Genomic DNA, 22,661 nt, shown 5'->3' with positions numbered 1-22,661 from the left:
AACAGCCCCCCCTCGCTGAAACTTCAACACAGTGGAGCACTGACATCAAAACGCAGACAGATTCAACTCTGGGTATTGGTACTGGTCCCATACGGTCATACTCGGCCTATCAGGCGCAGTGCCCCATACGGTCATACTCAGCCTATCAGGCGCAGCGCCCCATACGGTCATAGTCAGCCTATCAGCCGACGCGCCCCATACGGTCATACTCATACACACTGTTTTGTTGACCTGTTTAAACAAATGCTGCCACACCAACAACCTGTTTTAACATGGTGTCAATAGGGTTAGGGTTAGTAACTAAACCTAACCCTCACCCCTAACATGGTGTAAATTGGTTTGTAGCCACGTTAATTTTCTGTAGGAGAATAGCATCTTCCTTAAGTTGAGTTCAAAGTTGGGAAAAAATTGAAGTAAATTAAACTATACAATTATTATTATCAGAAACGACGAGATTGGAATATTATTTATATCCATAATTAATTGTATTGCTAACACAATATAGCCTATAACTCATAGAAAATACATTGTTGTGCATTTGTCCTCCACGCCCTGATCATAATGGATTAAGAATAATTTCCTTATGAAAGGAACACAGCAACTGACACCAATGAGAATTTGGCCAAAAGGTAGCTGCGGCCAACCCACCAGCACCTGATCTCACGTCAGCTCTGTGCAGGTGGATTCCATCCCATCACAGAAGGTCCTAGGACTGCTCCAACATCTGCCGCCCCAGTCTAGACTGAGACTGGAACGGAGTGGTTCAGTGGAACCCATTCTGCAGGGTCAGGGTCTGGTTCCCCACAGGCTGATTCTGCCCAGCCTGTGAGAGGGCTGGTAGGATGAGACAGTAACACCACTGTCTCAGGGACTGTTTGTACTGCCCCCCCCCCCCGGCTGGCCACACCCTTCCGGGCCCTGTAGCCGGGCCTCTCTCACCGCCTTTATAAACACGCACACACGTCTGCACGTGCGTGTGACCCTGCATCATGAAGTGATGTAGGCAGGCTGGCCCCAGAGGCTGTGACGCGGGGCGGTGGAAACCCTGGACCTCACCGCCTCGCCCACAGGTCAGCTGAGACGCTGGGCTGACATCACAGCCACTTGTGGAAAGACACAGTAACATGCTAAGCTGCTTCTGTCCCATGCCCGCAAGCTGCTTTTAGACCTGCTGTGTGGGTACATTTCCACTGGGAGTTAACTGGCTTTGGTCCCTCTCCCTTCCTCTCCTATCACTCTCTCTCTACCAGCTCCTAGTGTCTTGCCTAACTCTGTCCCTTATTCACTCCCTCTCTGGTTGTGTCTATGAACACTCTCCCCCTCTCCCCCTATCTCTCCCCCTATCTCTCTCTACAACAGAAGCACCAGGGCTGCCTTGACGGTCCCGTCGTTGTCTAGCCCTGCGGCCAGTGGTCCGCTGCTCTCCCTTCTGCTTAGTCATCCTTGTGCTAAACCGGCCGTATAAACAAGCCAGGCTAACTAAATAGTTGGCCGGCGAGGGGGAGGGGTTAAGGTGAGTTCAGCCATTTGCAGTTCCTCCCCGGTGGCTGTAAATGCGTTCTCTGTGAGGGCCCCGCTGGCGTGTAGACGTGGCAGGGGGTCAGGGCCCGACAGTTTATGTGCATTGAGGGATATTTACACTAGCAATGCCTCTAGGTGTTTGGAAAAGTACATCTCTGACAACTCTAGGCCTGGTAGCGTTCCAAAACCGGACCCTTTGCAGCCTGTATCTGATCACTGGCTCTTCAGTGCACTGACTGGTAGCGTTCCAAAACCGGACCCTTTGCAGCCTGTATCTGATCACTGGCTCTTCAGTGCACTGACTGGTAGCGTTCCAGAGCCGGTCCTTTGCAGCCTGTATCTGATCACTGGCTCTTCTGAAGGTTTCTCTCTGCATCACACGTCCAGAGCTCAATGAATAAGTGAAACTATTCAATGTGGTATCAACCAAAAAACAACACAAACAAACAACCTGCTCACCAACACATCCACTGGTTCTGAGCAGTAGATGCTCTGAGCGGCATGGTTCATCCGCCTGGTCCAACATCTGCAGTCAACGTCCCCACACACACACCGAGACCTGGGAGGAGGTGCACTGAGTGCATCTAGGACACTCAGGGCCCCCAAGTGTTCACTCAGAGACACAGCACAAGGCGCTGGTGTTACTGGTGAATGTAGTTTACGCCTTGTTCACACTACATGCGTCCGTCGACGGATGACCAAGGGCGTGTCTGATGTATAGGGGACTAGTCTTTGTAGATGCATACTGCAGCCAATAAAATCGCTTCCCACTACAAAGCCGATGTGTGGATATAAATACAAAAGATGACACAAACAGGTGATTAAAAATAATCCTATCATTCCATCTCAGTTTTTTTCTAACTCTCCATTTTTATTTCCTTCAAAAAATGAATAAACAAAAATAAATCCAGCGTGCAAAATATAAATGAATGTTTCAAATAGCTTATAGCAACTTGGCAACGTAGCATAGCATACTTTAGCATAGCACAGCAAAACTTTAGCATCAAGCCAGCACCTACCCTCACTCACCCCAACACACAATGAGACGCCCCTTAAATAAGGCAAGGAATTAGTCCCAATTGGACTAATCAAGGCCATTTAGGCCATACCACTAACATGGGGGAACATTTCCTGGCCAAGGCTAAATGGAATGACTTACTGCCCCCTACTGCAGCGGAAGTACAATTCCCATAATTAGTTTTCTGATTACTGAGAGACAATGAAAAGGTGTTTCACATTCTCACACATCTTCAAAGAGAAGTACCTCTAAAGTTTTTAGTGTGAACTAGATGTGATTAACAGGTGTTGACATCCCTGTTAGACGGCGGTCTCAAAGGGTAAGGACTCGGGCAACCACTCTGCTGTCAGTAATCGTCACTAACTGCTTGCAATAAATAAGAATCAAACTAATGAAATGAGCTGCATGCCCGGTGTGAAGCCTGGTCCCCAGACCTCTCTCAGGCCTGAACACTATCTGTTCCCACATGGCCATTAGTTTCCACAAATACAAATACACGCGCAGACACAAGCACAGACACACGGACACAAGCACAGACACACAGATACAAGCACAGACACACAGACACAAGCACAGACACACAGACACAAGCACAGACACACAGACACAAGCACAGACACACAGACACACAGACACAAGCACAGACGCACGCAAACCCCTGGTCTCTGCTGCGGAGTCTGGCGGCGCGCCTCCCCATGACGGATACGGGCGTCCTCCTCTGCCAGGCTCGTTCTCATTCTGATGGGCTGATGTTCTGCCCCTCTTACACCGTCAAACATGAGAGGGATTCTTTATGGAGCCCGGCTGCAAAAGAGTCACCCAACGCCCGCTGGTTTTGTGTATTTATTTTCTTGCTTGTTTCATTTGTAAAGAAAGATCCCAAAACGGGGAAGGCTGAATGGGGCAAACACATGCAGGGCTCCAGAGTGCGACCAAAATATTTAAGGATGCGACTAATATTTTTATATGTCGCACTGGTGCACCTGACGCTGCCCGGGTGAAAAAATAAATTTCCTTCGCAATCGCATCATCTCTCTGTGTTCTCCTGTAATCGAACTCACACTCATGGTTAGAGATGGGGATCGTAACCTGGTTCTATCAAGGACCCGGTTCCATTTATTATTTTTTTTGTCTTGTAGGTCTTGTAACGTAATGTTGTATCCCTCGAGTTGCGTCACGGCATTTAAATCAAATCAATCCAATCACTGCAGCGTGTCCGCCAATGTTTTTGAATGGAATTGTAAGCAAACAGGTATTACAAGTAAAACAAGTGAAGTCTGGCAGTTAACTTTGCTCGCAAGGATGTCTGAACGGGCGTATAGGGGGGAACACAACCTCAATGGCCAAGCACATTAGCATTGTGCATCAAATGAAGACCAAATGCAGTACCTTCGACTGTCTCCCCGAGTTGAAAAGATTCTGTCTCCTCCTTCTCCTGTCGCACCACAGACGGCCCGTCTTAATCATCCACTCAAAGTATGAGCGGTAATCGCACACACAGACATTGTCGCTAGTCCCGTCAGTTAAAAATAGTAATCCAATTGTGAAATCGGTGTTGTAATCAGCAGCATACAAGGTAGTTATCTTAAAAAGTAAATAAAGTTTCAGATGTGCTGCGTGATGATGTGTTGAGGTTGGCTCAGTAAAATGAATGTCAGGTTATAATGATGCGAACAAATGTAACGTAAAGAAACGGTAAATTGAGTTTTTGGTGAGAAACATGGTAATTCTGTATTACTCATGTTTCTGTATTACTTATACAGTTGTATAGTGCTCTAATCATTTTATTTTATATAACTAAAACTACTGATGTCAATATTTATTAAGAATTACATATTTAATTTAAAATGCAATTATTTATTTCCTAAATATTTTCCTCATCACTAAAAACGCTTCCTATTTCCACCAATTAATAGAAAAGTATCGATAGTGGTATCGATAAAGAATCGGATCGTTAAGGAGTATCGAAAATGGTATCGATATTAATGATCCCCATCCCTACTCATGGTAGGATCATATCGTGGTCTAAACCAATAAGAGAAAGAGCTCCGTCGGTTCTTTGCCTCTGATTGGCTCTGATCCTGTTCACTGCTTGTGTTTTTTTTTAAAAATTGCGAACGACCTGAGCACCAGAGTAACTGAAACGGATAAAGGAAATAAACGCGACAAAAGAGGGGGAAAATTAAGCGAGGTAAAAACAGAATGTTTTTTCATACAAAATAACTAAGCCTACTGTTCCAACCTTCCTTACTACTGAGAGTAGTTATTCAGAGAGTCTGAACTACCTGCACAAGCTCTTTTATTTGGAAATGTTTTATTTTGCTTAATTTTTTAGTTTTAAATGTTCCATTTCAGCTCAGTGAAAAACTTGAAACACTTTATTTTTATTTTTATAGATAATTGTGCTTCAAATAAAGACAAGCATTTCTCTACACCTCATGCTGCGTTCCAGGGACACTTTTTAGCCCGTAAGTTACGAGCTGGAACTGTGAGTGAATCGGTCTGGTACGAGTTCACGGGTAGTGAGTTGTGGGTTTGTCTGCCGTTCCAGGGCATTTTCACGGGTAGAAGGTTGTTAAAACACGGGTTACGGGTTGCCTGGAACGCACCATTATTCTTGTTCAAAAATCATTCACATTATATGAAAGTTATGGAGAGCGATAAAAGGTGACCTTATGGTGTTAAAGGCGACGCAATGAAAAATTAGGTGCACCTAAATTTTGTGCTGGTGCACCTAAAAAAAAAAAAAAAGTTAGGCGCACCAGTGCAACCAACGCATAAAGTTAGTCTGGAGCCCTGACGTGTGTTTGGCTACGAGGGAACAGTATCGGACCATGTGCCAAGCAGAGCTCTGGGCAGGGCTGATAGCGGCACAGAGGTCACCAGGTGCATTGGAGAGCTGCCCTGCTCTGGATAGGGACTTTTTGCACATAGTTTAAAGGTGTGTGTGTGTGCGTGCGTGCGTTCCTTCACGGCTGAATTATTGTCACTATAATAACAGGGTACATTTATACATTTAGATTACCTCCATAAATAGTTTACACTCCATTGTAGGAATCCTAAAATTGCACTCTGTACTCTATTGGAGTTCTTTTCTCCAATCCTAGATAATTCAGGTTTTAGCTCTGTGTCACTTATCGTTAAGACTAAACTGTTCCAAGATGGCTGTGCCTCCTCTCTGGGGCATGAGTCATGTCTGCCCTCCTGGGCTCGCTGTGTACGCAGTGTTGCTGAGCGGGCGGCCCGTAGGGCGGCCCGTAAGGCGGCCCGTAAGGCGGCCCGTAGGGCGGCCCGTAAGGCGGCCCGTAAGGCGGCCCGTAGGGCGGCCCGTAGGGCGGCCCGTAGGGCGGCCCGTAGGGCGGCCCGTAAGGCGGCCCGTAGGGCGGCCCGTAAGGCGGCCCGTAAGGCGGCCCGTAGGGCGGCCCGTAGGGCGGCCCGTAAGGCGGCCCGTAAGGCGGCCCGTAAGGCGGCCCGTAAGGCGGCCCGTAAGGCGGCCCGTCAGGCGGCCCGTAAGGCGGCCCGTAAGGCGGGCCGTCAGGCGGCCCGTAAGGCGGCCCGCAGGGCGGCCCGTAAGGCGGCCCGTAAGGCAACTATATAATAATAATAATAATATATTTAATTTGTAGAGCACTTTACATTCAGAAATCTCAAAGTGCTACAGAGTTTAAGAGAGAGAAAAAATAAAATAAATTAGCAAAAGGCTTTTTTAAAAAGATAAGGCTTAAGTTTTTTTTTTAAAAACAGCTGTAGTCTGTGGGGCCTTCAGGCGGTCGGGGGGCGTTCCATAGTCTGGGGGCAGCAGCGGAGACAGCCCGATCGCCCACGGTGCGGAGTTTGGTCTTGGGTGGTCTGAGGGTGGGTGCTGATGCAGAGCGAAGGGTGCGTGAGGTGGTCTGGGGGGTGTGGAGCTCCTGGAGGTGGGGGCATGTCCGTGGATGCACTGGTGGTTGAGGAGGGAGACCTTGAATTCAATTCTGAATGCGACAGGGAGTCAGTGAAGGGATTTGAGGATGGGGGGATGTGTTCAAATTTGCGCACCCTCATCAGGATCCTGGCAGCGCTGTTTTGTGTGTGTTGGAGCTTCTGGATGCTCTTGCCAGAGATCCCGATGAGGAGTGCATTGCAGTAATCCAACCTGGAGGAGACAAAGGCGTGGACGAGCCTCTCTGAATATGTATTATTGTTATCTTTCTCGACGGTTGGACCTGTGATTGGTGTAAGGTGTGCCTCTGGTACTACTCAGTGCTTAACCAGGTGTCCTTTACTGATGCACTGTTGCCTCCTGATCCCTGCAGGAACTGAAAGATCTGACTCAGCGAAACGAATGCCTGGATCTTAAAGGTGAGTGTGCAACACACTAACTATGTGACACTCTGGGATTGAAATGGATAGTCACCAACAACACATTGTGTTACACTGCTGAGGTGTGTGTGTGTGTGTGTGTGTTCCAGGTGAGAAGCTGGACTACAAGACCTGCGAGTCCCTTGAAGAGGTGTTGAAGAGGGTGCAGTTCAAGTTGGTGGACCTGGAGCAGACAAACCTGGATGAAGATGTGAGGGAAACGCTCACTCATTCCACCTTCATCCAGTTTCTATTTGTGTTTCTCTGCGTTGCCTCAGTCCTTGTGCGACCGGATGTTGAAGGGGTTCATCATGGCGGTTCACATCACTCACATGCCTGTGTATGTAAACAACATTAGGCCCAGATGCGCACACAGACGCACACACACACGCTTTGAGGACTGGCCTGGAGAGTGGTCTGGAAGGAACACGGAGCCACAGACTGCATCCTGTCCCGCACGGCTCAGGATATACAAAAAGAGCTTTGAGGGTTGTAAACCCAACCGCCTCGACATTCAAATACTGCCTCAAACAACAACCGCTCTGAACCCCAACCCCAACGCACCAGATAGACGTTAACACGCTCTCTGGCTTCCCTCCAACGCTCACTCTAAAGGCTTGACGACAAGGGTTTATTATTTGATCTATTCCGACATTAAACATAATTATCAATATATTTCTTTGATCTCTTTAGCTGTATAATGCTTGGCGCTCCTGGCCCCACCCTGCTCACTGGAGGAGTAGTGGGTTGCACTCCTCATTCTCCAAGGAGGTTAGGGTTAGGGTTAGCTAACCCTAACGCTCAGACAGATGGAGGAAGTTAGGAAGTTCCACAAAATGGTGTCTGGAGATGGTCATGAAGTTACTAGTGAATGTTCACTCTCATCTCGATCTCATTGGCTCCTCCCATTGGCTGCTGTCATTGTAGCCTGACATTAGCTCCTCCCATTGCATGCTCTCATTAGCTCCTCCCATTGTATGTCCTCACTGGCTCCTCCTATTGGGTGCTGCTATCGATGAGTCATGGGTGAGTCATGCTGAAGTGCTCCTCTCGTCGTCCCCTCTGTCTCCCAGTCGGCCACAGAGACATTGAGGAAAGGTTATTATGGACGTGTTGTCGCGGCCGTGACAGACATGCAGAGCAGCCCGTCAAGTACGACTTTGTCCCCTCTTTGAAAAACAACCTTTACGACCGTGGTATTACATCACAGGTCGTTGAGGGACGTCTCTCCCACCGAACGTCCTTCAAACGCTGCCTGCGAACAGACGGTGCAGTTTCTAACCACGGCCTTCCTGCCCTCTGTGGCATCACGGCGCAGTGTGGTGTCGAAGGGGCGGAGCCTGTCCACATCATTAGCAATAATCTGGCTCACCTGCCCCCGCCCTGACTCCATAAGCCTGGCTCTGGAGCCTCTTGGAGGAGCTCTGCCCCGGCGGACTCATCCCTCCTTTACTACATTTATTATATCCTCCATTTTGTATAATCAAAACTTTCCTTCTTTTGATCTTTGCCTGACTGTGCCAGGTGCACTCGTCCATGTGCTGTCTGCGCAGGACCTGATGGTCTGTTACCACGGCGACCAGTCCCACCATCCCCCGCTCTACACTGTCAACACGCTACAGCGCAACACCGCCAATATCCTCCCAGCTCTAGCATTCGCTGCGGGGTCGAGAACAGGGCACATAGACCACAATTAACCTGTGTGTGTGTGTGTGTGTGTGTGTGTGTGTGTGTGTGTGTGTGTGTGTGTGCGCGCACACCAGGGGGCGTCGGCGCTGTTCGATATGATTGAGTACTACGAGTCTGCCACGCACCTCAACATCTCCTTCAACAAACACATCGGCACGCGGGGATGGCAGGCCGCCGCCCACATGATGAGGAAGGTGAGAGGTCACACACACTCCCACCAAAGGTCAACGACCGGGGTCACCAGAGGAAGACTACAGAGCACAGCCGGTGATGTCCTTCATCCTTGAGGTCACATCAGTATAGTGAGAGGTAGAGAACCAACAGTGGTTCTAGTGGAAGCAGCCAGTAGCGTAAGTGAGGAAGAGGTTGTTGGACGGGGAGACTCTTCCTCAGCTCTGAGCCAGTGCTGTAGCAGGTCACATGAGATGCCTTCAGGCCTTCGCCACTCTGGACCCTGATGTGCGTGTCTGTGTCTACGGCCAGGGTCTAAGCATTTGTTCTTACTGGTTGATGTCAGTATATGCAGGGAACAGGGAGCGGTGTCTAAACCTGGAAGGCCTATGTGTCACACTATCGTCTCTGTAGTCACCGTCCTGCCTGCTATCATCATCTCAAATCGATCCCATTCAAATAACTAGGCCAGCCAAATCTCAAAAACATGGATCAAACCAGACATCAGCGACCTGCTAGCATTTAGCCAGAGTAGAATCAAGCTCCTCAAACGCTTTTGAGAGTGAGGGGGTAGTATTTAGTTCACCACTGGTCACGCAGGGCGCCAGAGGTACTGTGGTTTGGCCTGTGGAGGATTGCCCCTATCCTGGTCCTCCTCTCAAGCTAGCATCAAGCTAGCTGGACATTAAGCTAGCTGAGCATTAAGCTAGCATCAAGCTAGCTGAGCATTAAGCTAGCATCAAACTAGCTGAGCATCAAGCTAGCTTAGCATCAAGCTAGCTTATCGTGTTATCCATTCGACTATTCTATTAAACCTGCATACACCTCTTTCAGTTTAACTTGAATTATATAAAAATGAAATGTTTTCCTTCAAGTCTGAAAGATGTATTCTACATAAAAGGTGCTAAAGTCGATCTGCCAACATTGCGGTGTTCAGGGCGGGGGTCAGCCTGGTAAACAGCTCTCCCTCAGGGCAGGGTAGATCTGCTCACTGGTCAGAGGGCGTCATAAAGAACTAAACCATCTTTAAAGCGTTGGAGCGCTCCCGTCCAGGAGCTGGTGAGGCCTGTGGCCTGCAGGATCCTTATCGTCATCATCCTCCTCTTCCCTCTGTCGCCCCCTGCAGACCAGCTCCCTCCAGTACCTGGACGCCCGCAACAGCCCCCTGCTGGACCACTCGGCCCCCTTTGTGGCCCGGGCCCTGAGGATCAGCGGCAGCCTGGTAGTCCTCCACCTGGAGAACGCCGGCCTGTCCGGACGGCCCCTCATGCTGCTGGGTGAGGCCCCGGGGGGGGGGAGATGGAGGGGGACCTGAGACCGGGAGGGGGAGGGAAGGGGGAGGGGGACCTGAGACCGGGAGGGGGAGGGAAGGGGGAGGGGGACCTGAGAGGGGGAGGGGGAGGGAAGGGGGAGGGGGACCTGAGACCGGGAGGGGGAGGGGGACCTGAGACCGGGAGGGGGAGGGGGACCTGAGACCGGGAGGGGGAGGGGGACCTGAGACCGGGAGGGGGAGGGAAGGGGGAGGGGGACCTGAGACCGGGAGGGGGAGGGGGACCTGAGACCGGGAGGGGGAGGGGGACCTGAGACCGGGAGGGGGAGGGGGACCTGAGACCGGGAGGGGGAGGGGGACCTGAGAGGGAGGGGGAGGGGGAGGGGGACCTGAGAGGGAGGGGGAGGGGGACCTGAGAGGGAGGGGGAGGGGGAGGGGGACCTGAGAGAGAGGGGGAGGGGGACCCGAGAGGGGGAGGGGGAGGGGGACCTGAGACCGGGAGGGGGAGGGGGACCTGAGACCGGGAGGGGGAGGGAAGGGGGAGGGGGACCTGAGACCGGGAGGGGGAGGGGGACCTGAGACCGGGAGGGGGAGGGGGACCTGAGACCGGGAGGGGGAGGGGGACCTGAGAGGGAGGGGGAGGGGGAGGGGGACCTGAGAGGGAGGGGGAGGGGGACCTGAGAGGGGGAGGGGGTGGGGGACCTGAGACCGGGAGGGGGAGGGGGACCTGAGACCGGGAGGGGGAGGGGGAGGGGGACCTGAGAGGGGGAGGGGGAGGGGGACCTGAGACCGGGAGGGGGAGGGAAGGGGGAGGGGGACCTGAGACCGGGAGGGGGAGGGGGACCTGACACCGGGAGGGGGAGGGAAGGGGGAGGGGGACCTGAGACCGGGAGGGGGAGGGAAGGGGGAGGGGGACCTGAGAGGGAGGGGGAGGGGGACCTGAGAGGGAGGGGGAGGGGGACCTGAGAGGGAGGGGGAGGGGGAGGGGGACCTGAGACCGGGAGGGGGAGGGGGAGGGGGACCTGAGACCGGGAGGGGGAGGGGGACCTGAGAGGGGGAGGGGGACCTGAGAGACCAGGGGGGCAGGGGGCAGATGTCCCTGGAGGTGGAGCATCCTTCGTGTAACCGTCTTGCTCTGGTCCAGCCACGGCGCTGAAGATGAACATGAACCTGCGGGAGCTGTACCTGGCGGACAACAAGCTGAACGGCCTGCAGGACTCTGCACAGCTGGGGAACCTGCTGAAGTTCAACTACAACATCCAGATCCTGGACCTGCGCAACAACCACATCCTGGACACGGGTGAGTGTCTCGGAGGGGACCCCCTTCCCCTGGAGCGGCGGGGAGACGGCGTGTTCAACCGGCGCTGGCTCATGTGTCTCCCCTTCCCCCCCCTCCCCCCACAGGGCTGGCCTACGTCTGTGAGGGCCTGAAGGAGCAGAGGAAGGGCCTGGTCACCCTGGTGCTGTGGAACAACCAGCTCACGCACAACGGCATGGGCTACCTGGCGGCCGCTCTGGTACGGTGACACCCCGGTCTGAGTGACACCCCGGTCTGAGTGACACCCTGGTCTGAGTGAAAACATGGCGTCTTTGACACAGGTTCACGCGTCACAGACGCCATGTTGTCCCCCGGACGCCGTCTCACTGGTCAGGACGTCCCCAACATGAGGTTCTGAGTTCCGTTAACCCGCTTTATCTTTGGGTTCCTCTTCTGCCCCCCAGCCGTGCACCCAGAGCCTGGAGACACTCAACCTGGGCCACAACTCCATCGGGAACGAGGGTGTCCACCGGCTGAAGGACGGCCTGATCTCCAACCGCTCGGTGCTGCGTCTGGGCCTGGCCTCCACCAAGCTCTCCTGTGAAGGTAGCTCCCCCCCGCTCTCCCTAACCCTAACCCGGGTTAGTGTAGAGGGGGTTAGGGTTAACCCTAACCCTAACCGCTGTGTGAATGGTTAGAACCCCGGCCCCTCCTAGCTGGGTGTCCCTGAGGAAGACAGATGGGAGTGATGGCAGCAGATGTAAAGTACATGTATTAGGGTTAGGGTTAACCCTAACCCTAACCCATGTATTCATTAACATGAGATTGTTTTTTATTGAGGGTTAGGGTTAGATGTGGATGTGATGGCAGCAGATGTAAAGTACATGTATTCATTAACATGAGATGCACATTGTTTTTTATTTAACCATAGCTAACAAACGTCATGAATCATATTAAGGTACAACTTATATGTGTTATACAGTATTAGTGATTAATCAATGAAGAAAAATGAAGCCGTCTCACCTCAGGAAGTAAACAAAACTGAAAAGTGCGTAATTTTTGTAAGATTGAAATACATTTTGACAGCACTAGTGTGTTTATACACCTATAAACAAAATATAGATAGTAGACTCAAATGTATATGCAGAATATAAATGTTAACATTGGTAGTAGTGGTGCTACACTATTGTCACACACGCTCACAAACTTACACACACACACTTTCTCGTGCGTTCCCACATGCTCCCACTTTCTCTCACTTTCTCTCTCCCTTACGCTCCCTCCCTCCCTCCCTCCCTCTCCCAGGCGCGGTGGCGGTGGCTGAGTTCATCGCTGAGAGCTCCCGGCTAGTGCGTCTGGACCTGCGGGAGAACGAAGTGAAGACGGGCGGCCTAATGGCTCTGTCCCTCGCCCTGAAGGTCAACACCTCCCTACTGAGGCTGGACCTGGACCGCGAGCCCAAGAAGGAGACGGTAAGACTCAGCCCTAACCCTAACTGGGGGGGGTTGGTGGTCTGACCCCAGGGCTAACGTCTGTGGACCTGCTCTCTCCAGGTGAAGAGCTTCATCGAGACGCAGCGCGCCCTGCTGGCCGAGATCCAGAACGGCTGCAAGAGGAACTTCATCCTGGCCAAGGAGAAGGAGGAGACGGACCAGAAGATGAGGCAGTCCGCCTCCATGGCGGAGATCGCCACCGAGGATGGCCCCCCCACAGAGGAGGAGCCCTCGGACCCCGCCCGCCAGATGGCGGGGCTCCAGAACCAGGGGGACGGCGAGGTTGGAGACCGCCAATCAGAGAAGAACAGCCTCCTGTCAGAGACGAGCGCTGGCCAATCGGAGTTGAACGTCGGCCCGGCAGAGACCGGCCCCGAGACGGAAGCCCCGCCTCTCTGCGAGGAGTCGGACTCGGACACAGAGGAGGAGGAGGAGGAGGAAGAGGAGGAGGTCCAGGCCGAGTCCTCCTCCGGCCCCACCGAGACCGACCCCCGGGCCCAGGCCCCGCCCCCCCGCAGCGCCTCTTGCGTCCCGCCGCCCTCGCCGGCCGTCACGGTGACAGAGTCCCCCCTGCACCGCGGGCCTCCCCCCTCCCCCGGCCGCCTCATCGCCGTCTCCAGCCCCGGGAGGGGCCACAAGGTCTTCATGGTGACCCGGGTGGAGAGCCCCCCCGACCAGCAGCAGGACCCGGCGGCCCGGCAGAGCCCCGAGGTGACCCGGACACGGGCCCCCACCGCCTGCCCCCTCACAGACGGTCCGGGGGCCACCCCGCTGCGACAGCCGCCTGCCGAGTCCGGCCCCCCCACAGACGACCCCTGCAGCGAATCACGATCCACGGGACTCACGGACCAGAACCCACCCGTTGCCGTGGCGACAGCGGACCCTGTGGCCCCCCCCACCCCCCCACTGATGCTCCCCGAGGGGCCTGAGGGGGTACCGGAGCCCCGGGTCCCTGCGGAGGAACGGAACCAGCAGCTCACACCGGACCTGTCTGCGGGGGCCCGCACTGTAGACCCTGAGGGCCCCCCAACCAACCAGACTTCCTGCTTCCCCAGCACTCAGGCAGACCCAGGGGAGCCCCCCCAGACCCCCAGCGGACCCCAGACCCCCAGCGGACCCCAGACCGCCAGCGGACCCCAGACCCCCAGTGGACCCCAGACCCCCAGCGGACCCCAGACCCCCAGCGGACCCCAGACCCCCAGCGGACCCCAGACCCCCAGCGGACCCCAGACCCCCAGCGGACCCCAGACCCCCAGCGGACCCCAGACCCCCAGCGGACCCCAGACGCCCAGTGGACCCCAGACCCCCAGTGGACCCCAGACCGCGTGGTCCAGCCCCCCAGAGCCAGCAGCCCCAGCAGCAGCATGGGAGAGCAGCAAGGGGGGAGAGGACGTACAGGGGGAGGGTCCAGAGGATGAAATGCCCGCCGCCGAGCAGCAGCAGGCAGTAGGGGGCGTGGGGACCCCCCAGGCAGGCATGCAGGAAGTGCCTGAGACTCTGAAGGAGGCGCAGTCGCCCAGCCCACCACCAGGGGAAAGCCCGCCCCCGCCCGCCTGGGAGGACCATCCTCTGAGCCCACTCCAGCTCGACCTCCCCCCCCAGGAGGGGGTTGCAGACCAGGGGGGGCAGGGGGCGGGGCCAGCAGCCCTGCCCAACGGGCTCAGGGCGGAGTTCGCCCTGCTGGAGGCTGAGGGCCCCAAGGCAGCCGGCTCTCTGCTGGAGGCTGAGGGCCCCAAGGCAGAGACCTGTCTTCTGGAGGCTGAGGGCCCCAAGGCAGCCGGCTCTCTGCTGGAGGCTGAGGGCCCCAAGGCAGAGACCTGTCTGCTGGAGGCTGAGGGCCCCAAGGCAGAGACCTGTCTGCTGGAGGCTGAGGGCCCCAAGGCAGAGACCTGTCTGCTGGAGGCTGAGGGCCCCAAGGCAGAGACCTGTCTGCTGGAGGCTGAGGGCCCCAAGGCAGCCGGCAGTCTGCTGGAGCACGGTGAGGCCCAAGGTTCATGTTCTGATGGAGCCACCACTACACATGGCTTTAGGTCAAACGTTCTCTAAGACTATTGAACCAAAGGGATCAGAGACACGAGTCTGAACCAACGTTAGTCTGAACCGAAGTTAGTCTGAACCAAAGTTAGTCTGAACCAAAGTTAATCTCAACCGCTGTTTGTTCATCAGAGTCGACACGAAGGAACTTAGATGCTACACAATTAAGTACTATGAATATCGTATAGGTCTAGGTAAACTGAACAGGTGAGTTTTGAGTCTTTTGTGGAAGCTGGTGAGCGACTCTGCGGTCCTGACATCAGCAGGGATCTCGTTCCACCACTGCGGTGCCAAAACAGAGAAGAGTTGGGACTTTGATCAACCTTTGCTTGCTGTGAGCAATGGCGGTACCCGACTGAGGTAGCTTGAGTGGAGCGCCCGAGCTGCGGTGTGTGGTTTAACCAACACTTGGAGGTAGGCAGGGGCAGTTCCATTGACCACCTTGTATGCCAGTACCATCATCTTGAATCTGCGAGTTACTACAGGAAGCCTGTAGATTTACTGGAAGAGGGGGGGGTCACATGGGAGGACTTAGGTAGGTTGAACACGAGGCGCGCTGCAGCGTTCTGGATACGCTGCAAAGGTTTAATCGTGGAGGCAGGGAGTTCAGCCAGGAGCGAGTCGCAGTAGTCGAGGCAGGAGATGATGAGCGCTTGGACCAGGAGCTGAACTGCTTTCCTCGTGAAGAAAGGCGGGATCCTGCGGATGTTATAAAGTGCAAATCTGCAGGATCGGGCCACTGCGGTGATGTTTGCGGTGCAGCATAACTGATTGTCCAGTACCACACCGAGGTTTCTGGCAGTTGGAGAAGGAGATACAGTGATGTTCTCGACAGTGACCACTAAGTCCATGTGTGGGCAGTCTTTCCCTGGCATTAGGAGTAGCTCAGACTTGTTGAGGTTAAGCCTCAGGTGATTGACAGTCATCCAAGTGCTGACGTCTGCCAGACATTCTGCTACGCTTGTTGCTATCAGGGCTTTGTCAGATGAGGGGAAAGAGGAATAGCTGAGTGTCGTCAGCGTAGCAGTGATAGGAAAAACTGTGATGTGATAACAGAGCGGGAGATCTGGTATGGAGGGAGACCAGAAGGGGTCCCAGTACAGAGCCTTGAGGGCCACCAGTGTCAAGTGCAGGGTTATGACAAGGAGCCATTCCATGTTACCTGATGCGATTCTTCAGGTAGGATGTGAACCAGGATAGGGCAGATTCAGCAATGCCAAGTTCGGCCAGAATGGCAGCAGGATCTGGTGGTTCACGATGGCAAATGCTGCTGACAGGTTGAGGAGAATAAGGACAGATGAGAGGGACGAGGCTCTGACTTTGGGAACATGGAAAATAGTTGCCTAGGATTGGAGGCGGAGGAGTTGATTTTGGTCCGGGATAGGGATGGCGAAAATGTAAAATTTTCTTGACCGACCACAGAGCCTCATTAACCGGTTGAAACTGGTTAACCGATCAGGTTAAAATGTGCTATTTGAAATAACAGCCATTTGGAGCCGCGCCAGCCGCCTGCACATACACTCTCCCAGTGAGAGGGTTAGGGTTAGTGAGAGGGTTAGGGTTAGTGAGAGGGTTAGGGTTAGTGAGAGGGTTAGGGTTAGTGAGAGGGTTAGGGTTAGTGAGAGGGTTAGGGTTAGTGAGAGGGTTAGGGTTAGTGAGAGGGTTAGGGTTAGTGAGAGGGTTAGGGTTAGTGAGAGGGTTAGGGTTAGTGAGAGGGTTAGGGTTAGTGAGAGGGTTAGGGTTAGTGAGAGGGTTAGGGTTAGTGAGAGGGTTAGGGTTGGTGAGAGGGTTAGGGTTAGTGAGAGGGTTAGGGTTAGTGAGAGGGTTAGGGTTAGTGAGAGGGTTAGGGTTAGTGAGAGGGTTAGGGTTAGTGAGAGGGTTAGGGTTAGTGAGAGGGTTAGGGTTAGTGAGAGGGTTAGGGTTAGGGTTAGTGAGAGGGTTAGGGTTAGTGAGAGGGTTAGGGTTAGGGTTAGTGAGAGGGTTAGGGTTAGTGAGAGGCAGTGGCTCTAACTGCGGCACGACCTGTATTTGAATTGAAACACGAGGCATGCTTACGGCAAGTTGACCGTGTGTAGAGAGCGGGCTCGAACGCCCACAATGGTCTGAGATGGTGCGGACCTGGTTGAGACCCTGCGCGTGATTCACCAGGGACCAATCTGAAGAGGGCAGCGATAGGAGCTCATTTTAAACATAGCAGCGGCTAATTTAAGAAAATGACAGCTCCAAAGAGACGCCGTTAGCTTGGAGGAGACGGAAAAATTGAGTGTGAGGGATAATTTTTTTCACTTCACACAAAAAGATCTTGGAATGAGATGGCTAACTTTAGTCTTATAGCGTTTAGTCTACTGTCCATAATAATTTAGAGATCATATTCTCCGCCGCTTGCATGCGGGAATAATTAAGACTTGAGGAGAAATTAAACAGTGGGCTAGAGACGCGGTGTCCGTCCAACTTCCAATAAGTCACCTCATCTGAGCATCTTTTTGTGTGAAGTGAAACCAACACAAACTCCACAGTCCACACTGACCCCAATTTTTTTTGGATCGGTTAACGTTGATACGGTCAACCATCAGTCAAACGGTCATCGGTTAGCATCCCTAGTCCGGGAGAAGGCAGATTTGGCTGTTGACACAGTGGAGGTGAAATCTGAGAGAAGGTGAAGATAGTGAGATGGATCATTAGGACAGTCTAATCTCTTCCATTTCCTCTCAGCTGCCCCGCAACTCTGCTCTATAAGTCTGCAGATATTCAGACAGCCAAGGAGGAGGGGGGGGGAGGATCGCGCAGGTCTGGAGTGGAAGGGACAGAGAGAGTCAAAGGAGGAGGAGAGGGAGGATAGCATAGTGTTGGAGGCTTCCTCGGTGGATACTTGAGAGAATCGTTCGACAGAAGGTAGTGACGACAGGAGAGTTGGGGCAAACGTAGAGGGAGAGATTTAAGGTTACGGCGGGTGGTGACGATGTGAGGAATACAGAGGTGGGAGGGGAAGGACTTCAAGGGGAGAGAAAAAGCAACAAAGTGATTGTCAGACACAGGGAGCGGGGTGACAGAGAGAGTGAGGTACCGCAGGACCTTGTGAATATCAGGTCAAGTTGGTTCCCGGCCCTGTGTGTGGGAGGAGAAGGGGAGAGTGTTAAGTCAAAGGTGGCGAAAAAGTTTGTTTATTCAAGTGCAACTTCTCTGGCAGGATGTTGAAGTCGCCAAGGATAACGAGTGGTGTGCCATTTTCTGGAAAGCAGCTGAGAAGGGCATCCATCTCGTCGTAGAAGTCACGAAGGGGACCTGGAGGATGGTAGATCACCACAATGTAGAGCTTTATGGGAAGGGAGACAATAACAGCATGGAGGTCAAATGCAGATCTGGTGTTCCAGTGCAAGGACCTGGTAGGACCACTTAGGACCACACAAGATGGTAATAGTAATGGATTGAATTTATATAGCGCTTTTCTAGACACTCAAAGACGCTTTACAGTGAAGGGGGCACCTCACTCACCACCACCAGTGTGTAGCACCCACTGGGGTGATGCACGGCAGCCAATCTGCGCCAGAACGCTCACCACACACCAGCTTGAGGTGGAGAGTGAGGGAATTAATGAGTCAGCCGATTATACAGAAGGATGATTAGGGGGCCAGATTGAATGAGCCTGGTTGGGCCAGGACACCGGGGAAACCCCTTCTCTTTGAGATAAGTGCCCTGCGATCTTCTATGACCTCAGTGAGCCACGACCTTGGTTTTACGTCTCCTCCGAAAGACGAAAAGTGAGAGATGAGGAGTCCAGCCCCCCTCCTCTCCCCGATGGTCTCAGGAGGTGTGAGAACGAGCAGGCGGTGGAGAGGGCAGCAAGAGTGGCAGAGTTCTCTGGAGTGATCCAAGTCTAAGTCCAAATCTGTAAGGGCTAGGAAGTGGATAGTGATGAGGGAGGCCATAGGCCGAGATGGAGTCTGCCTTTCGACTGCTGATTGGCAGTTCCAGTCCTCCCATCACTTTGAGGTCAGTGTAGGTAGAGGGCGGTGGGTGGGTTGGATGGGTTGCGCCGAGATGGTGATCTAGGGTTGCGTCTACTCTGGGTGGGTATCCTGACAATGATTGAAATACGACACATAGCTACAATAGGGGTGGCTTCCTTGGTCTTCCTCGAGGGACTCCCGCAGAGAGACTCCCTTAGTCTTTGTTTCCCGGGTCTTCGTTTTGAGGGTCCTGACGCTGCCTATTTAGCAATATAAATGTGGCAGTAAAGGGATGTTGTGATGTTGTGTTGTGTTGTTGGCAGTGAGGTTGAGGACAGACAGTAAAGGGATGTTGTCATGTTGTGTTGTGTTGTTGGCAGTGAGGGTGAGGACAGACAGTAAAGGGATGTTGTGTTGTGTTGTGATGTTATGATGTGTTGTGTTGTGATGTTGTGTTGTGCTGTTGGCAGTGAGGGTGAGGACAGACAGTAAAGAGATGTTGTGTTGTGTTGTTGGCAGTGAGGGTGAGGACAGACAGTAAAGGGGTGTTGTGTTGTGATGTTGTGTTGTGTTGTTGGCAGTGAGGGTGAGCACAGACGGTAAAGGGATGTTGTGATGTTGTGTTGTGATGTGATGTTGTGTTGTGATGTTGTGTTGTGATGTTGGCAGTGAGGGTGAGGACAGACAGTAAAGGGATGTTGTGTTGTGATGTTGTGTTGTGTTGTTGGCACTGAGGGTGAGGACAGACAGTAATGGGGTGTTGTGTTGTGATGTGTTGTTGGCAGTGAGGGTGAGGACAGACAGCAAAGGGGTGTTGTGTTGTGATGTTGTATTGTGTTGTTGGCAGTGAGGGTGAGGACAGACAGTAAAGGGATGTTGTGTTGTGTTGTGATGTTGTGTTGTGTTGTTGACAGTGAGGGTGAGCTGCGGGCCGGACGTGGAGACCATGCTGCTGGATGCCAGCCTGGAGACGGAGCAGAGAGACGCGCCCTGAAGACCCCAGGTAACCTAACCCTAACCAGGTTACCCTAACCAGGTTACCCTAACCAGGTTATCCTAACCCAGGTAACCCTAACCAGGTTGCCCTAACCAGGTTACCCTAACCAGGTTACCCTAACCAGGTTACCCTAACCCAGGTAACCCTAACCCAGATTACCCTAACCCAGGTAACCCTAACCAGTAACCCTAAGCCTAACCAGGTTACCCTAACCCAGGTAACCCTAACCCAGGTAACCCTAACCAGGTTACCCTAACCCTAACGAGGTTACCCTAACCAGGTTACCCTAACCCAGGTAACCCTAACCCAGGTAACCCTAACCAGGTTACCCTAACCCTAACCAGGTTACCCTAACCCAAGTAACCCTAACCCTAACCCAGTTACCCTAACCCTAACCCAGCTAACCCTAACCCTAACCAGGTTACCCTAACCCTGGTACCCCAGACTCCGGGCGCTCCGGCTTTAGGATAGCACTGAGCATGGTGTAGCGTCTGACACTAGCTGCCTCTGTAGTGTGCGGGGAATTGGTTAACCTAGTGATGGTTAGTGCTCGGCACTTGGTTCTATGAACATCCGTACTGTAGTGACAGCGATATGTGGTTATCAGATATATTCCAGATGGGGGGTAACCCTTCCCTTACCAAAGCAGGCTTAACCCTCCATCCCTGTGTCCCCCCTCTGGTCCTCTGCAGGCTGCGTCGTGGGACCCTCGGTCTGCCTCTCCTCAGATGGTCACCTCTCTCCGCCAGACCCTCCGCCGGCTGGAACACCTTACATAAAGATATACCAACATAAATAGACCAAAAAGATAGAGCATCTCAGACAGAAAGACTTAGAAAACAACTCCATCATCACCACGCTTTGACACTAAGCACCAGAGCTCCACCTGCACCACACTACACCCTCTACTGAGCCCCAGGAAGAGGTCCTACAGTCAGGCGCTCTGCTCCATCGACGCCCCAAGACCCCCACACCACAAGAGGGGGGCTGATGACACTAACCAAAGACTACAGAATACAGGCCCCCCCCCCCCCCACGCAACAGGTGTGGTATGGTGTTGTCAGGAGTCAGCCCACCCTGACTGGAGCTCCCAGGAACCGGGCGTCTTCCTCGCTGGGTTCCTCAGCCTGAGGGTCTCTATGTTCACAGATCTGTTTGGCCCCCGAGGGAAAATTTGTTGAGAAAGTTGTTGAAAGTGTCCCTCTTGTGCTTGCTGTGTCCCTGACCCCGACCCCTGACCCCTGACCCCTCTCTACAACACTACTGTCCTCAGAGTCATTCTAATGAGTCGTGCTGTTAATTGAAGTCAAACTGTACGGCCTTCAAATCTGCCGACCAAATCCAATCGCAGACACTTTAACGTGGTCTCGCTTCACATGTGTCCCCCCCTCACCCAACCCACCTGCTCACGGCTGCGGGGGACACATATGGCGTCTTGATACGAGTAGATTGTCCCCTGTTCCTTCCTTCCTGACCTTCTTTATTCCGTCTTCCACTAGTAGCGTCGTCCCCCCCCCGTGATTCATGTTGCCTTTACTTCATTCTTAGTTTGAATTTTATCCTGGCTTTTGTTTTGCTGCTTTGAGAAATCGATTGTTTTTGTATTTATTTTATAGATCTATGAGCCTCTCTCTGTGTGGATTATTCCCCTCCCTCCCCTTTTGTGTTTAATGTTATTTCTTTATTAAGGGTTTTTGCTTTAAGCGACTTGCCCCATTGGTGTAAATGTCCTGTTGGATTAGGTGTTTGTTTCTCTTGATTGGGAAAAGGGGCTTAGTAATAAAGATATCTTCGGGTGAAGGGTTTAAGTCAATGTTGGAACGAATGAACGCAAATGCAGGAGAATGCAGTTATGACAACAAGCACGAAGAGCGTTGTGTTCAAGAGGGGCAGCACCTGCAGGCTCACACCGACCAGTGCTCACACCCCCGCTCACTCCCCCGCTCACTCCCCTGCTCACACCCCGCTCACTCCCCCGCTCACTCCCCCGCTCACACCCCGCTCACACCCCCGCTCTCTCCCCCGCTCACTCCCCCGCTCACACCCCCGCTCTCTCCCCCGCTCACTCCCCCGCTCACTCCCCCGCTCACACCCCGCTCACACCCCCGCTCTCTCCCCCGCTCACTCCCCCGCTCTCTCCCCCGCTCACTCCCCCGCTCACTCCCCCGCTCACACCCCCCTCACACCCCGCTCACACCCCCGCTCACACCCCCGCTCTCTCCCCCGCTCACACCCCCGCTCACACCCCCGCTCACACCCCCGCTCTCTCCCCCGCTCACACCCCCGCTCACACCCCCGCTCACACCCCCCTCACACCCCCGCTCACTGCCCCGCTCTCACCCCCGCTCTCACCCGACCAATGCTCACACCCCCGCTCTCACCCGACCAGTGCTCACACCCCCCTCACACCCGACCAGTGCTCTCACCCCCCTCACACCCGACCAGTGCTCACACCCCCGCTCTCACCCGACCAATGCTCACACCCCCGCTCTCACCCGACCAGTGCTCACACCCCCCTCACACCCCACCCCGCTCAGTTCAACGGGTCTGAGATGGAGCAGCGGAGGAGGGGTCTGCTGGTCTACTGGAGACAGTCATCACTTCAGAGGAGAATCTCTGTGACTTGTTAAAGGTCAAGTCGTGTGTGTGAGGCAGCCTTTGTGGGGAAGCTCAGGCAATACTGCTCCCGCCTCACAGACCACGGCGTTAGAGCTCCAATCAGTCCCTTATTCCCTTTGTTTGAACCCAACAATCAGGGGATGAAAAGTTGGAAAGGAATGTGATTGGTTGTCCTCCCAGCCCCCCCCCCCCCGTGTCTCCGGGTGTGAGTCTGGGACAACGTGCTGTGCTGCCCAGTCTGTTTGTAATGCTTTAATTTTTAAATATTTTTAATAATTTGTTAACTTAATCAAAATGTGCTGG

At 53.6% G+C, this 22,661-nt stretch overlaps 1 protein-coding gene across 2 annotated transcripts in view; it reads left to right on the top strand.

The window, feature by feature from the left end:
* ppp1r37 (protein phosphatase 1, regulatory subunit 37) overlaps positions 1-21,873 on the top strand; it is a 46,313-nt gene extending 24,440 nt beyond the window's left edge. The window contains exons 4-14 of one of the 2 annotated variants that reach the window (XM_079733143.1): positions 6,835-6,880; positions 6,991-7,091; positions 8,644-8,763; positions 9,867-10,017; positions 11,155-11,310; positions 11,415-11,527; positions 11,733-11,874; positions 12,574-12,740; positions 12,822-14,739; positions 19,657-19,745; positions 20,432-21,873. In XM_079733143.1, coding sequence (XP_079589269.1) covers positions 6,835-6,880; positions 6,991-7,091; positions 8,644-8,763; positions 9,867-10,017; positions 11,155-11,310; positions 11,415-11,527; positions 11,733-11,874; positions 12,574-12,740; positions 12,822-14,739; positions 19,657-19,736 — 2,994 coding nt within the window. In that variant the 3' untranslated portion in view covers positions 19,737-19,745; positions 20,432-21,873. The remainder of the gene's footprint in view (positions 1-6,834; positions 6,881-6,990; positions 7,092-8,643; positions 8,764-9,866; positions 10,018-11,154; positions 11,311-11,414; positions 11,528-11,732; positions 11,875-12,573; positions 12,741-12,821; positions 14,740-19,656; positions 19,746-20,431) is intronic. The other variant, XM_079733142.1, reaches the window with a different exon arrangement.
* Positions 21,874-22,661: the final 788 nt, after the last annotated feature.

The sequence above is a fragment of the Pollachius pollachius genome (genome assembly GCF_949987615.1).
Source record: "Pollachius pollachius genome assembly, chromosome: 3".
Classification (NCBI taxonomy): domain Eukaryota; kingdom Metazoa; phylum Chordata; class Actinopteri; order Gadiformes; family Gadidae; genus Pollachius; species Pollachius pollachius.
Note: the sequence above shows the minus strand (reverse complement) of the source record. Positions and strands in the feature narration are given on the sequence as shown.